General features: G+C 45.4%; 1 protein-coding gene across 1 annotated transcript in view; it reads right to left on the bottom strand.

The window, feature by feature from the left end:
* The window catches only part of LOC119402150 (fatty acid CoA ligase Acsl3), a 60,074-nt gene extending 44,627 nt beyond the window's left edge, over positions 1-15,447 (bottom strand). The window contains exons 1-4 of the mRNA XM_037669275.2: positions 15,176-15,447; positions 13,381-13,558; positions 8,237-8,343; positions 541-676 (exon numbers count right to left, since the gene is read on the bottom strand). Of these exons, the coding sequence (XP_037525203.1) occupies positions 541-676; positions 8,237-8,343; positions 13,381-13,558; positions 15,176-15,202 (448 nt within the window). The 5' untranslated portion in view covers positions 15,203-15,447. The remainder of the gene's footprint in view (positions 1-540; positions 677-8,236; positions 8,344-13,380; positions 13,559-15,175) is intronic.
* Positions 15,448-16,279: the final 832 nt, after the last annotated feature.

Below are 16,279 nucleotides of genomic sequence, written 5' to 3'. Positions count from 1 at the left end.
CTTCGGGCTTGGCGCCACTAGGAAGCCACCTCAAATTTTTTTTCTTCGACGTTTCTGTCCTTAAATGAGCCTGTACATTCATATGTGCTGTACTTGTTCATGTTGCTTTCTTATTTCTAATTGATGTCTTAAGTACTTAATAAGTATTCTGAAGTACTAGTTTTCTTTTTAAAATCACATTTGACGCTAGAAGACCCCCTTGCTTCGGCGGAGGCTGTGGTTTGTGGCATGTACAAATGTTAGCACAGCAGTCATGAAAGTGCCATGTCTACTTCGTCGAAGTTTTACACTGCAAACCGTTGCAGAGGAACCAAACAAATTGGGCCCTCTTCTAATGACTTCAATGAAACGACGTCGTTAATTTTAACTGCATTACTAATGTAGATAGTTCCAGTTCATTACTATATGTAGTAGCTATAAAACGAAGCGGCTAGCTTCATTCTAAGCAATGAAGCGGCTAATAGGCGGCTCTAAGCGGCTCATGGGAAATATTTGGCGTTAAATTTGGCTTCTCTGCTTATGACAAGTAGACTGTCGGACCTTCTGTAGGCTTGGCATTTATGAGTGACTCGAAGGGCAGCACAGTGGCCGAACCCATGGGCGGCGGGGGCTTGGTAGTGCCCCTCGCTGGCATGTACACGATCTGCGTCACACCGGGCAACTTTGGCATCAGCTTCTGCACAAATGAGAAACATGAATCTCGTTTGACGTCTCGCTGTTGAAGCATGGTTGCTGCCAGCAATTTCACCTGCGCTGAAGACGTAGTAACCAGTTCATTCTCTGTTAACTGTGGTCTAAAAGGACGCCTAAACCACTTTTGCCTTAAGGCAAGTGAATGGTTTCCTTCTAATCCTATGTTACCCTCCCTACGGGTGCTCTCACGTATATTACAGAGACGTGTATACATTACGCCAGGACGAAACGTGACGTCAGCGCTATGTTTCATGTTTCAAAACACCGACTTCCGCTTATCGCTTTTTCGGGTACACACTTGCCATCGTATGTGCAGTGCGAAGCACGATAGTCGAAGCGCTATCTGATTGCGCAGGACAGGGGAGACGACAAGGGGGCGCATACGACGGCGTTCATGTCGTGTTATCAGGCAGATCGGTACCGATGTCCATCTTATATGGATGTACCGACAGTTTTCTTTTTTACCTAGCATCACGTGCATCACACTGCTGACGTCACAACGTGCCAAGAAGAAACCAGAAAAACCCAGAGAAGAGCACGTGATATTTTTTTTAAGAGCTCGTTAACAATTTCTTGCTTCTTTATCAATATTTAAACAGAACAGGTACGTACTTATGGATATTTATTGGTTACAGAAGTTGGGGACTTTATGCCAAAACCAATACAATAATATCTCAGCTACAGAGATAAGATCCTGTTCCATGCGCTTTTCTTGGAATATCTCCAGTCATATGGCAAAACTTTCTTTTATACGCTATTGTTGCAAAGAAAGAGCAACAGTACACAACCACGTCGATACTGACCCGACAAGAATCAGCCGGCGAGCACTTGTAGCTCACTTTCGTGTATGTCCCACAATGAATAATTGCATTTGCTCAACACAGTGAAGTAAGCTCTTAGAGCTAAGGATTAAGAAAATTAAATTAGTGTCTAAATAATGAAATTAATCAAGCAATATGATTCTGGAGGTGCCGAAGAGTGGGGCGACGATTGTGTATCGTCCTGACCACACACGCTTTCGTCATACTCTTGACTTGATCCAAAGCGAAAGACATTCCAGTGATACATGGCGGAGGAACAGGACAATAATACCCGACGTCCCAGATTCTTGGAATAAATTTGTGCCAAACTGACAAGTCGTAACTCCTAAAGCTACTTTCGTTACTTCTACAGGCAGCATGGTTTAGAAGGACAGGGTTGCTAGGAAAGCAATTTAACATCACCACGCCGTCGTGTGAGCAGTATGAAAACAAAAATGCAGGAACCATTCCAGTCTGTGAGGAATGTGGACAACCAAGGAAACTGTAGCACATCACACGAGTTATACAAGAGTACATGCATATTTTTATAATTTGGTGATGGTAGTGACGATGCTTTGTGATTACTGTGAGGAACATTTATTGGTTTGGTTACAACATTATTATTATTATTAGTAGTAGTAGTAGCAGCAGTAGTAGCAGTAGTAGTAGTAGTAGTAGTAGTAGAACCCGAGGTGGCCGAAATTTCCGGAGTCCTCCACTACGGCGTCTCTCATAATCATATCGTGGTTTTGGGACGTTAAACCCCAGATATTATTATTATCACCGAGGCTGTTGTTGCTTTTGTCGCTTACCTCGCGAGTACATCTCACTTCGCCGATTTCTACTCTTTTGCTGCAGTGCAGTTTCGTGAAGCGCCGACTTGTGACCCTTTGCCTCTTTCTGTAACACTGATGCATGTACGGTGAGGTAACTGAGACGCGAGGAACAAGGCGTTTAATATCAGCTGCTACAATACCAAACAAGGCGAAAAATGCTGTTAAGTAACACTGAACATAAGGACCCTTGCAGCCTTTGCAGCGTCAACACGGCTTGTAACGGCTTGTAACGGCTTGTAACGCAATAGTTACAAGCCGTTATACATCAAAGGCACGAAAAAAAGAAAGCTTAACGTAAACAATTGGTTCCCTCTCGCGCTATCTTGTACTGAATATAACTAAATGAAAACTTCACATCGTCGATTAATCAGACCCCTGTTAAGACGGGATTGGGGAAACACGCCCAAGACTGAGCGTCGAATGGGCAGAGCCGGTTATTGCATCTGCAGGCAGTCAGCCGTAGACGCGCTCGGTTACGCCGAGCAGCTGGTTTTCGCAGAGCCCAAGGGGGAGGGTGCACGGGGCGCACCGGATGCGCGGGAGTTGACGCCTGAGCGATCGTTCGTCTCATCTCCTCTTCCAAGAAGCACGGTTTGACCAGTGAATCAGTTCGCCGTCCTTCGCTGCAACATGGGCGCGTCGGTGAAGGCACTTTCCGCAGCACCCCAAAGGGAAACGCGCCCGCGACGAGGCAGGAAGCGATTCCCCGATTAGAAAAGCCGTGTCGTTGGTTTTGGCCGCTTCTTCTGAACGTTCGCTTTCGTCTTTCGTTTTTATGTGGGAGACGCGTGGTTCGCCTTTACCGTCGACTATTCTGACACAGGCACCGGTCTCTTGGAAAGAAGAAACATTTGAATGAACGTTCCCTCCCCCCCCCCCCCAACCTCCATCTTTTTGTTGTTGTTTTCTCAAAAGCGCATTGGGTTCTCTGCTCGGTTTTGTGTGTAGCTAACGCCTAACATGAAAATTACAGCTGCAGAATCTTAACGACCAAGTGTCTACACAGGCAAGGCTCTCGATCTAATGAGCGCTGTACTTCACATGTTCTTTTTAGGAAGCCACAATAGACTTGTAGAAAATATAAGTAAACTGTTCACAGACATTAACTATTAGAAACTGCAACAACGATTTTTTTTTTACTGGTGAGGAAAGCGAACCCAACGAGACGCTGTCATGAAATAAAATGCGTAATTATTCGCCTGTTTCTAACGTTTAACCGGTAAAATCACTACTTGTTTATTTTTAACCTAAAATTTTTCTGTGTGGCATCCGACTTCGCAAACAAATGTTCTTAGTTTAAAGCGAAATGCGCAACGCAGCCTTGAAAGAGGTTCTTACAACGCAGTGGAACTGGCACAGCGCATCACGGGAAAAAGAAAAGGCCGAGCTGGCCAGACGAAAGGACGGAGCGCTAACTTCCATCTGATTTTTATTGGCAAATTGCATCATATAGTTTTGCGTAAGCATACATAAGCACCCGGGCGTCACGTCAACATGCATATGACAGCACCATCGCAACGTCACAGAGCTTCATAGACTGTTCTTCCTTCACAGAAGGAAGAACATTTCATGCGCAGATAAGGCCAAGGAAGAGGCGCTGATACACGTGATTCCAGCCCTTGCTACAGAATGCGCTTCTATGATTTCTCGCGCGATTTGTGACGAGTTCTTTTTCAACACATCACACTGATCGAACTTGCGCGAACATCCACAGTCGCGGCAATGAGTTCCAATGTGTCCCTGAATTGCTTTGTGCACATTGTAATAATGATCTTTTAGCCTCTCATTAAGGCAGCGCCCCGTTTGGCCCTTCTTACCACAGGAAAGTAGCATTGAGTAAACAACCCCTGCAACGCAAGGCGAAAACCGCATTGTGTGCTTAGTTGAATAAACAGTGGCGCGCGGTTGGAGAAAACTGACTCCTTTACAAAGCCACTGTAGCTTATACGGCGCCGAAAACACCACTTCCACGCAAACTTTCTCGCCGATATTTTTCAGTCTATGGGAAACATCATGCACACAGGGTATGATTACGGGTCTTTTACGGTAGTTGCTTTCCAACCGAGCCTCACAGTTACAGTCCTTCTTTATCTGTTTTAATAACTTTTCAGCTATGGATGACAGTAGAATAGCTGGGCACCCGGCGCCCAAAAGCCGATCAGCTTGAGCTGCGAAAGTGCGCTGCATGACATGATGACATGGTTTCCTAAGGGCGTTGATGAGACAAAGATTAGTAATGCTTCGCTTAACTAACTTAGAACGGGAAGAGTCAATGGTAAAAGGGGTTTTCCAGTTCTAGGTTCATATAGTCAGCACGCATGGTCAGGTAAAAGAAATAAATTCAAATCTAAAAAGCGTAAACTCTTGTCACTTAACATCTCGTGAGTCAATACAAGTGGTTGGAAACAATCTTTAAAAGTTTTCACGATATCATCGGTTAGGTGCTGGCAAGCAGCGTCACTCCAATCCCCCAGGGTAGCCAACGGGCATGTGCCTGGTTAACCTCCCTGCCTTATCTCTTGTTTTATTCCTGCCTTCCGATCAATAAAAACCAGCAAGTCACGAAACGACGCATTTTAACGACAATACTTTTGTCGAGCATGCTCATCAGCAATCGGTCACGATACATAAGGTATATGTCACTAAGGACTGGGGCGAGACGTGACCCATTGCATACACCACTACTCTGTATGTATGTACTTACATACGTCTAAAGCCCCTGAAACCTCGTAACGTAGCGACATACGTGCTTAAAAGCGCGCCTCCTCTCTTTTCTCCCTCATCCGCCCTCTCCGAGGCTGACGCCGCGTCGGTATTGGCCAGCTACGGTCACGTGGGACCGCGCGCAGCGTTGGTTTGTTTACAGTCGCTCTCGACTGCAATCTTTGCTCGTGAAGCGTGGACGGCGTGGATTCATTGGCGCACAACGCATATGATTTTATGGATACACATTTGTCATTCCATGCGTGTTGTGCTGTGAAATACTGTTCGCACAACACCGACGTCGCTGTTGGCTGTCAGGGGCGGCTGCTGCGCCTTCTGATGTCAGAACAAGTTTAGACAAGGAAAAAAGCTCCTCATGATACCGTCCGGTAAGCGCAACGAGTTGCGACGGAAGACTTGCTTGCACACATCCGGAAGGGAGATCTTCAGGCCGACATTTTCGACTTGACTACGCCAGGTAAGTTGCGAGTCTCTCATACTGTAAGTATGCGTCGAGGTTCGCGAAGTTGGATGCCCGCTCTAACGCCCTATAGTACAGCAGTCATCGCACTGCAGTACGTCTCCATCTCTCACGCACGTTTTATTACTGCTTCTGCGGGGTCTTTGTTTTTGTTTCCTTGTCAACAATACGTGGGTTACGTTTTCTTCTTGGCGTGACTGCGCCGACTGCTTCGAGTTCGCGGTATTGGCTTGCGTGCAGCTAGCACCATGCACGCGGACTGACGATCAACAATGTGATTGAGAACCTTCAGAGATTCGGAGCAGCTCTTTTGAATAAACAAAGCTGGAGTGCGAAAACTCGCATTAAGATTTATACTCTCCGTTTGTTTTTGTTGCGTGCTCGTTTAATTAAGAGGAAATATCTTTTTCTGGCTCTTTTACGTCGACCGATCAGCCGTTGAAACGCGTGCGTGCCCAACCGAGTCGTAGGGTGCGTTCATCGTTTAGGAACCTCACGTATACGTGTCATTTCGCGCCATGGTTTATGTGCTATTTCGTGTGAAGGTTTATATCTGCGAGTGGAGGTCTCGCGATGGAAACGTTTACGGTGACATGCTAGTTTTCACATTCGCTTTCTCGTTCATTCAGCGATATAGTTCGTATGTCAGACACGTCTACAAGGCGCACTTGCGCAATACGGTTGGTGCGTTTAATCACTTCACGAAACAACCAACGTCCTCCAAATACATCAAAGATAATTGATGTATGCCTTCTGGCACAATATTATGTCGAAAGCTTTATATGCCTCATCTAACGCCAAAACTGACCGTCGGCGACGTCGGCGTCCCGCGTCGGCGGCGTCAACACGAGTGATCCAAAATATCATCCCGCGAATACGTCACCAAATGACGTCATCATGACGTCACATATCGCCAAAACTGGTGACGTCACTATGACGCCATCATGGTGTCACACAACGTGACGTCACATGATGACATCGTCGCTTCGCATTGCCTCCGTGATCGTTGGGTTGATCACGGAGGCAATGCAAAACCAGGTGAGGTGCAGAAAGCTTTCGGAGGGGTGCGGAATAGGATCAGTACGTCAACTGAAGAAGAACAAGATCGCTTTCGCCTTCGAATCATCTTACGCTAATGCATAAGGGACCCTCTGAGTGTTTCCTAAGCGCCTGATGTCCAGGACTAATTGATCTTGCCCGCGCGGTGACTTCAGGGACTGCAGTGCGTCTCGTGAGTTGAAATTTACCCATGAAAAAACTACCTTACTAATGAAAGAACTACTAAATTTAGCGATGAAAGGCAAGCACATGCTCTCTGCACATACTGTATACCCTGTGTGGCACTACGCAGAGCTGTCAACGGCCACCGTTACACTCGTTTAGATAATTTTAGAGCAAGTTATCAAACAGCAAAATGTGCAGTTAATAAATTGCATAAGCCACCGGAGAGAAATTTCGTGCTCTAGAAGAAGATACACGAAGCCTTCCTTGGTGCTCTTTTATGCATTTTTTTTTCATTGCTGTGATTTTCCCGAATTCTATTTGCGAAAAGGAGTAGCCGGCGCTATATAAAAGCGCTAACATCTCCTAAACAAAAATTAATTAAAAAAAATATTAAGAGCTAGACGGCTGGTGCGGATGCTTACAGCGCGCTGCCTGGCAAGCAAGCGTTATCTCCGCGAAAGGCCGTCTGTACGCAGGAGCAAAGTAGGTGGCGCCACGTTCGAAAAGAGAGCGCGAAGGAGAGGAGACCGAGGAGGAACGAGAGCGGAGGAGGAGAGTGTCGCTACTTTACGAAGTTTCAGGCACTTTACGGTCATTGAAACATACGAAAGTCGACGTGATGTAAAACGACAGATGCTCTAAGAGGCTACTGTTATGAACACCAGTGGGATTCTGAAAGGTTACAGCACCGAATGAGTCAATGGCATCGCCAACACACTGCAACGACTTTCCGTGCGGCAAAAAGTAATACAAATCTTTGATATCGACAGAAAATGCTTTTAAGCCCCTGTCATTCTGTTCGAATAAGTTAGTCAAAACGTCCGAGTTCCTTATTAGAAATGGGTCATCAATAGTGAGCAAGTTGAGCTTCTCTTGCAAGGAAAATGCCACAGATTTTTGCCATGTTCCTCTCTCTGTTACAATCACCCGCTGGGGGCAGTCAACCTTATGTGTCTTGGCCGTAAAGAACATGGCAAAGCTAAGCTTATCGACTGCTTTTGCAAGTTTTTCAAAACCCAAGGCGTCGCACAGCTTTTTAGCTTGGGAGGCGAACCGTATATGAAATGGTGCGTTGCGATGGTGCTGTCTCATATTGGCGTGACGCTCGGGTGCTTTTGTATGCTTGCGCAAAACTATATATTTGATGCAATTTGCCAATAAGAAACAGAAGTTAGCGCTCTGTCCTTTCGTCTGGCTGGCTCGGCCGCTTCTTATTTTTCCCGCATGCGCTGTACCAGTTCAAGTACGACAAACCAACTCGCTCAATCTTCAACACTTAATTATTATCGAGCATATTATCGAGCAGCGCTTATTATCGAGCATAAATGAAACGCGGAAAGCAGCAAGTGGAAGGATCTTTAACTAAACAATCATCGCTCAGGAGAGTTTATGTCAACTACATACAAAGTTCTTAAAATAGCAACTTCGCGTATTTGTCGGCGCGTACAATGGCGACGTATTCCGCTCAAGAGAAGTAGAATGAAGGCACACTGACGTACCGCCAGCCTTGGAAGCAATTCTTCAGTCGTAATTACAGTTTTCACTTCAGTTTCGTTTATGCCGTGAACAAGTCCATCGTCGCCCAATGTAGCGTAGATGGTACACACTGTGATGAAAACGAACAAAGAAAACTTGCTTAAATGCCAGTAAAGCAAACAATAATAGTCACGGCCGGGTTTGCTTTTTACTTAAATGTAGACGTTTGATCACTTGAGTTTGAACTTACAAGCATTTACGCTCGAAAGAACTTTTTTTCATTGAATAACCACCTTCACTAATAATGCGTCTATTATTACAGTTGTTTGTCATCTTGATCTTACGAACTGTACTAGCGTAACATTTTTTAAATGCGAAGCATTTCTCAGCGAACCTTTGGCACTTTGAGCGTTTCTATCTACGTATCTATCTATCTATCTAGCCGCCGACGTCTGGGTAATATCGCGTTTGCCTCCTTAACTTGGTGTAGACAAAAAGTAGCATGGGAGGGTAAGAGGATTTGACGAATATGACGGTCGGGTCATGACATGAATAACATGAAAACCCTGTCGCGTACGACGTCAAACCCTTTCCTCCAGACACGTGTGGCACATACCCGTTTACCACGGGCCGCGGTGTACGGGTATGCGCCACAGGTGATTGACAGTTTATATCTACCTAGAAAGGCGAGAACAGACATTGGTAATTTAAATGAGAGAGCGTAAAGTAAAACCGACATCGTCAGCGTTGACCCGATGAATGGAAATAATAAAGATTAGAATCCCAGCAGGAATCGAACCCAAGCATTCTGCGTGGCAATCAGGTATTGTACCACAGAGCCACGCCAGGTCTATAAACTGGTTTGGAAAAACAGCCTATGCAGGCTTAATGTCGGTGCAACGTCAATTATGGTTGTATTGCTGGCTATCTAATTTTACATGAAAGCAATAAACACTACATATTTACTCCTACAATACAGGCGTCATATCAGATTAACGTTTGTTGTTCCAGTGTTGGCTCCACTTTTATAGCAGTCTAATAAACATTACATTTGTACTACTATGATTCAGCAAGATATATTGAAGCATTGCTCGACCCCGGAGGAATACATTATCGAAAGTTACGTATGATAGTCACATGACTGCACCATACAGAGCACTTAGTTTCGATAGTACTGACATATGTACTGTAACGCGAGGGCTGACGTTGCGTTGCACCATAAGTTACCCTTTAAACGCTAGTGTTGTCGACGTGCCTGGTAAGCCCACGATGTGCACACAGCTACTACACTTACAAAAACACGTCGATTCACCTCGTAACGCTTGGCTCAAAGCCATAAAATACAGCATAGAAGTACTCGCTGACTGCTTCGCATGAAAACGATTCCCACAACGCGTGGGATCCGCCATTTTTTTTTTTTTACAAATGCAAGCCCACGGGTGTCCAGAGTCTTATCTTGTTTTTGATAAATTGAATTTTTCTGGCACAGTCTTTTGAAACAAACATCGAGGATTAGTGACTTTGTCAGTCGTGTTGCAACTTTAGTCAAAGGGATAATACTGCTTGTCAAATCTCATGTTTGTTGTACACACGATCAAAAAAACTACGCAAAAGAAACATGGTTGATTCCCTTTCATAGGAAATCGGTTTAACACGATAGTGAAACGTGTCTTCACAGAAGTAGTTGATTGTTTATTGTACATTGATATATGAGAGCTTCCACAATGACTATTGGTGTTTGGCAGCTATAGCACCGTTTAACGTGGATGCACCGACGTTGACGCCTGGTGGCGCATTTCCATCCCGACGACTAACGTCCACGATCATGGTTAAACGCTAGTGGTAGTTGAAGTAGTTAACATACACCCGCACGCATCATATGGTGAACCCCGCGCAAAGATTGCATCCACAAGCACCTAATAAGCAGTGCTACATGATATGCACTCTTTCAAAGCGTCGTCATTTGAGGAGATAAACGGCAAGATGTACGCTCCTTAGTAATAGGGTAACCTATGACTTTGCTCACGCGTACAGTACGACAGAGTGCTTCAGGAACGCGAGAGGCAGAGTTCGTAGCTTGAACCGCTAACGCGTGAAGGCGTTTCACTTCCCGTTGGCGTCTCTCTCGCGGAGAAGGTGTGAGATATATAAGGCGCGTTTGTGAAATCTCGTGTATGTGTGTCGGTATCGCAGGGGGTAGAGCGCCCAGCACCTATCGCCGTGGACCGAGAGGTCGTGGGTTCGACTCCCAGGTTATCCGCGTCAACGCAACCTTTTTGTCTAGTTTTTCTTTGTCATCTGTTCGTGTTCATTTTACCAACGTCATATCCATCACGGAAATGACGTTGGTAAAATGACGTCACTGACGTCATTCTCGTGACGGAAATGACGTCAGTGAAGTCTTCGTGGACCCCGGCATCAATCACTTTCGTATTAGAAAAGCAAGAAAGAAAGCGAGAAAAAAACTGCGCATCATTCTTCACGTACATATACGACAGTGTATAGTAACTATTGTAATGGAGCCATCCGATTTGTAACACAACTCGTGAATTGCCCATAATTTATGTTTATACTTAACTGAAGCTTCTGCTTGGTTGTTAGCTCGTTATTGTCAATTGCATTTGCGCCGGCGCTTTTGACATACTTAGATAAGCTGAAGGCGAGTAGGGCCAACGTTTACGACGTAACGGAACTCCGAAACATCAGAAGGCGAATACACACACAGATGAGTGCTGTCGCTAGTCGGCCCGGCCGGGTGCGGCCAGGCGCGGCTGCGCCGTGCGAGCTCCACGCGCCGACCGTCATAGCCGGTGAACGCACAGGCGGCCTGCGCGGCCTAGCTTGCAGGTGATCTGCTACAAGTGCAAGGACATAGTGATCCGAGATGGCTAATAATAATAATAATAATAATAATAATAATAATAATAATAATAATAATAATAATAATAATAATAATAATAATAATAATATTATTATTATTATTATTATTATTATTATTATTATTATTATTATTATTATTATTATTATTATTATTATTATTAATGCATTAAGCGCTTAAAACCATCCTTATCATGTGGCCCAGATGGCATCCCCTCCGCCATACTAAAAGCATATGGTACTATATTTGTCCCAGTACTGACTACGATATTTAATAACTGCCTGGACACTTCCACATTTCCTAGCATGTGGAAAACTGCTCGTGTTTTCCCAGTATTTAAGTCGGGCTCTAAGACAGATGTTTCTAATTATCGCCCGATTTCTCTACTATGTGCCACATCAAAGATCTTCGAACTGGCTCTTCACAAATATTGTCTTTTAGTGTGAAAAACTCACTGATTCCAAATCAACATGGTTTTCTTGCTGGCCGCTCAACTACCACAAATCTTGCTAGTTTCATGACGCAGATCTCCACACCTATTTCTCAGAGAGGACAGGTTGACGTAATCTACTGTGACCTGAGCAAGGCTTTTGACGTAGTCAGCCACACACTGATTATGGTTAAACTTGCGAACTTTGACGTTGACTTGTCGATTGTGAATCTCTTGCACAGCTATCTGCTCAATAGATCTTGTTATGTTGCCGTAAATGGCCAAACCTCTTCTTTGTATAAAGTGACTAGTGGGGTCCCTCAAGGGTCGGTATTAGGCCCACTCCTATTTTTAATTTACGTTAATGATGTTTCTTTTGCCATTCGTAATTCTTCTTTCCTCTTGTATGCCGATGACATTAAGATATTTAAGGAAATTCATTCAGTTAACGACTGTCGCTTGTTGCAGTCAGATTTGTGTTCTTTTCCGAATGGTGCAACGGCAATAACCTTTCTCTAAATACCTCAAAGACAAAATTCATGTCTATCACTCGCAAAACATCTAGCGTGTCATTTCAATACTTTGTCAATTCTGTGCCGTTATGCAAGGTTTATGAAATCAGTGATCTTGGTGTTGTTGTTGACAGCGCGTTAAACTTTTCTTCTCACGTTAAGCGTGCTGCTATGCGGGGCCTTCGTTCTCTCGGATGTGTTTGTAGAATATCTCGAGAATTCAGGTCTCCCATGGCCCTACACAAATTGTACACGGCAATATGTCTTCCGCAACTTGAGTATGCGTCCGTGATATGGAATGGCATTGCTCAATCCAGCGGTAACACCATTGAACGAGTCCAGAAAAAATTCCTCAGCATATATAACCATCGTTTTGCTAAAAATGACTCTGGATCTCGTTCAAATACTGCTGAGTCATTATCACTGCCATCACTTCACTGCCGACGAAATCGTTCTGATCTCTTATTTCTCTACAAGCTAGTCCACGGTTTCATATCCTGCCCTGTACTTCTCCATTGTGTTAATTTTCGAATTCCGCGTAAGTTAACCAGAGAGAACAGACCGTTTCATGTACCCGCCTGCTTCTTCCAACACTCTACCGTTCACAGAATACAAAGTCTTTATAATATTAATTTTCTTGATCTTGACGTTTTTCATAGTCCACAATCACTGTTTTTATCCGAGCTTTGCACTGTTTTGACATAGTATGGCACAGTGTACAAAGTCTTCCCTTCTCCGTCTTTCCGCATAGTTGTATATGTGCAATCTAATTTTTTATTCCCCTTCAATATTTCTCATATTGTCTTATTTTACTCCTCCCCTTTAGTGTTCATTTCTCTTTGTCTACGTGTTTTTGCTCTTTTTATTTCTGAAGACAGTCTGTATTGTATTGTTTATTTTTATTGATTTTATTTTTGCGTGCGCCTGCACAAAGACCTCACGGTTGTTCCTGGGCACGTTAAATAAATAAATGATTGATTGATTGATTGATTGATTGATTATTATTATTATTATTATTATCTGTGGTTTTACATGACCAAACCATGCCATGGTTATATGCACGCCGTAGTGTAGGGCTCCGGAAATTTCGACCAGCTGGTGTTCTTTAACGTGCACTGATATCGCACAGTACACGGGCCTCTAGCATTTCACCTCCATCGAAATGCAACCGCCGCGGCCGTGATCGAACCTGCGACTTTCGGGTAAGCAGCCGAGCACCGCAACCACTGCACCACCGAGGCAGAAGACCCGAGATGGCAGGCCGCTTCGCGAGTGCTGTCTTCTCTCGGATTAGTGTGGCGTTATAGCAATGTTTCGGAGACGCGTTGAAGTTATATGCATACTTACCTATTATGGCCCTCCGGAAGCAGGCGAGCGCTATGAGCATCCACTCCTCGCGTGTGTCCGCGAAGATGACGAGACGGGAGTAGGGTTGTTGGCCGAGCGTAGTGAGACCTCTCGTCAGGGCTTCCACGACGTCGTCGGTCTCCTTGTACGACTTCCAACGATAATCACCCAAATCGTACTGCGGCGCCAGTAATTGAATGAGCATGTGTGTCGTCGGCGATTTAAACAAATGTATTGACGGAACCGGCGAACATTAGACAGTTTTCTGCGTGTAAGCAGTGCGCATGCGCAGAACATAGCGGCCGCGCGCTGGTCTCACGGACGTACGTGATATTCGATTCTTTGTGTGCGCTTCTTGCGCATGTAGACAGCTTCGCGCTAAGTTTTCGCGAGATCACGAACAAGCAATATCTTGTTCGTCATCTCGCGATAGATGGGGCTACGTGGTCCCTCTTGGCGCGTGCCGCGTACGTGTAGGTAAAAGCGTTTTAGATGGCGTGCACGTAACGTTCGTATACTTTTCACGTTTGCGGACGTGAAGTCCCTACGTACGTACGTGAAACTAAAACTGTCTATTATATACCAGAATTTTCATCGCTTCTACATGGCTGCCGTCTTTGTCCGGGGGCTGCGAGGCTGGAAGGAACGGGACCATCGTCCGGCCTGTCCTCATCGCATGCTTGAAGCCAGTGTTCGCTCGTCATCAGCTTTGACGTAACCAAACCCGCAGCCCATGTGCTGGTTATGCGGAAAGGTAACAAGTGGGCTCAAGATTACGTATACTTGCTCTAAACTTGGTGCGACAGTAAAATAATCTGTTCTATAAACATTATCTGACATCAAATTGCAACATTAACTGTTCTCGCCTATGTACCTAAAGAATGAAAGATTGGAAGAGCGGTATAAACAAGTCATTCTATTTCGTACAGCTATTGTGCATACGCCAGAAGTACTGATAACAACGCTTGCATCATTGAGAACAGTTCACGAAGCGCAGCGATTACATTTGTCCAATGACAATACTGCCCCGATTTTCCTGGAGTCTAGACTCGGTTAGAGCAACACTCATTAGCAAGGCATTAGCTTTGCACCCCCGTGGTATCTTGTGCACTGCAACTATACGACTGTTGCGAAAGGCGCTTAAAGCCATGGGAATTAGAAGCCGGCGACAGAGGTAATGAAACAACCGCTGCGACCTGCTTGATTGCTAGTATAAGGGTAAAGTTTCCACAAGCACTTATATGCATACCGAATACCGACGATCAATATTTAATGCTTTATCACGAACACAGCAGCCTAGCACAGAAATCAGCCAGTGTAGGCGTCCAAGAAAAGCGGCAGTATGACAATAGGCTGCATATCGCGAATACTGCGAGGTTATACCACCTAAAGACAACAGCTTCTAAGTATTGACAGCCGTCCACGTTCACAGTGTATTGCATGAGCGCACTCTGCCAACGCTAAGTATAGCCGTGTTGTACTGCTTAGTCGCCGCAATATATTTTCATCGCTTTTGGAAATATATGGGTATACATTGCTGTCTATGGCGATAAAAAAAGTTCACGGGCACTGGTGCTGTGATAAGAAACACTTTTCGCTCTTTGGGTACGCAGCACGCTATTTATACGTGCAGTGAAGCGACCACATGGACAAGAACAGGGTACCGCGTTAAACTCTAGGACAATGACTGAAAGCAGGATGGATCACGTGATTACTTGCAATGGCTACCGTATTCTGGGGACATTTGAGGCCGAAAAGAAGGAGGAATGCTGAACACGAACAGAGCAACGCTTACCTTGATCATTCGTTTGCCATCGACCATTTCGTATTTCTCCTTCTTGCAAACACGTGTTCCAATGCACGGCTTGTCACTGTACTTCTCCACGGCACGTCTGAAGAATGAATCGATTGTTTCCAGCCCTTTAAACTGCGCTCTCGTGACATCCGGCGTGTATCGAACCACCGGTGCATCCCTTTTGTTCGACAGCGGTCCTGCCTGCGTTGTTGTAGGGATGAACGTGTTCGGTGCACTCGGGTAACAAAAAGTAAGCTTCGGATTCTTAGAGTTGTGTTTATCACACCTGACGCATTGAGAGAGGCATGCATTACTGACTTTCGATGAGCGCGAACTCTTGTTTCCGAAAGTGCCACTTGAGCAGCAGCTGCGCAAAACTTGCGAGCGTGTGATTAAATAGAACTTCGTTGGTACTCCATGGTAAAAGCAGCTCAAAAAGTCCACGAGACGAGAAGACGAACGACAGGCGCTGAATTAACAACTGTGGAGGTTATTAAAATTAAGAGAATAAAAGAAGTCACAGTTTCACCGCAAGGGCGAAGCAATGAATGCGATATAGCAACAAATGGTAGTATTATACCAAGTGACTCTGGCAGCTCGTATCCGATCTCGCGTAACTGCAACACGCTGGTGTAAGAGAATACGGCCGCTCCAGGTAGAGATGCTCTGTCCGCATAGTCACTTCGCGTTGAGAGCGCAGCACATCGAGCAGCCCGCTGTGATGGTTGTCGAGATAGCGCGCGCGCCAGCGATCGCGACCGCGCCCTTAGATACAAAGTTCAAAGTTGCTGCTCGCGCGACAACCCCCCCCCCCCACCTTCGCATCTTTTCATGCTCGTTAAAGACAGGCCGGGCGTTTCCTGTCTGCTTCGACGGCAGGCCTCCCGAGCGGGGTGATGTTATCGCATGCACCCTCCGAGCGACGGAAATGGGCCGGATCTTTTGATCTCTGCTTTGGCCGCGTTCGTCGCCCCCGCTCGCGCGCTTTTACCCATGGTAGAACATACGATGCGCGGGGGGATCTTATCAATTTGGACTTCATATGGGGCATGACGGCGACGGCAGAAACCCATCGAGACTGTCCATATAGTTGCTATCGCAATA

Source organism: Rhipicephalus sanguineus, chromosome 1, assembly GCF_013339695.2.
Source record: "Rhipicephalus sanguineus isolate Rsan-2018 chromosome 1, BIME_Rsan_1.4, whole genome shotgun sequence".
In the NCBI taxonomy this organism is placed as follows: domain Eukaryota; kingdom Metazoa; phylum Arthropoda; class Arachnida; order Ixodida; family Ixodidae; genus Rhipicephalus; species Rhipicephalus sanguineus.
The sequence above is the reverse complement of the archived record's forward strand: the minus strand, read 5'-3'. Positions and strand labels throughout refer to the sequence as shown.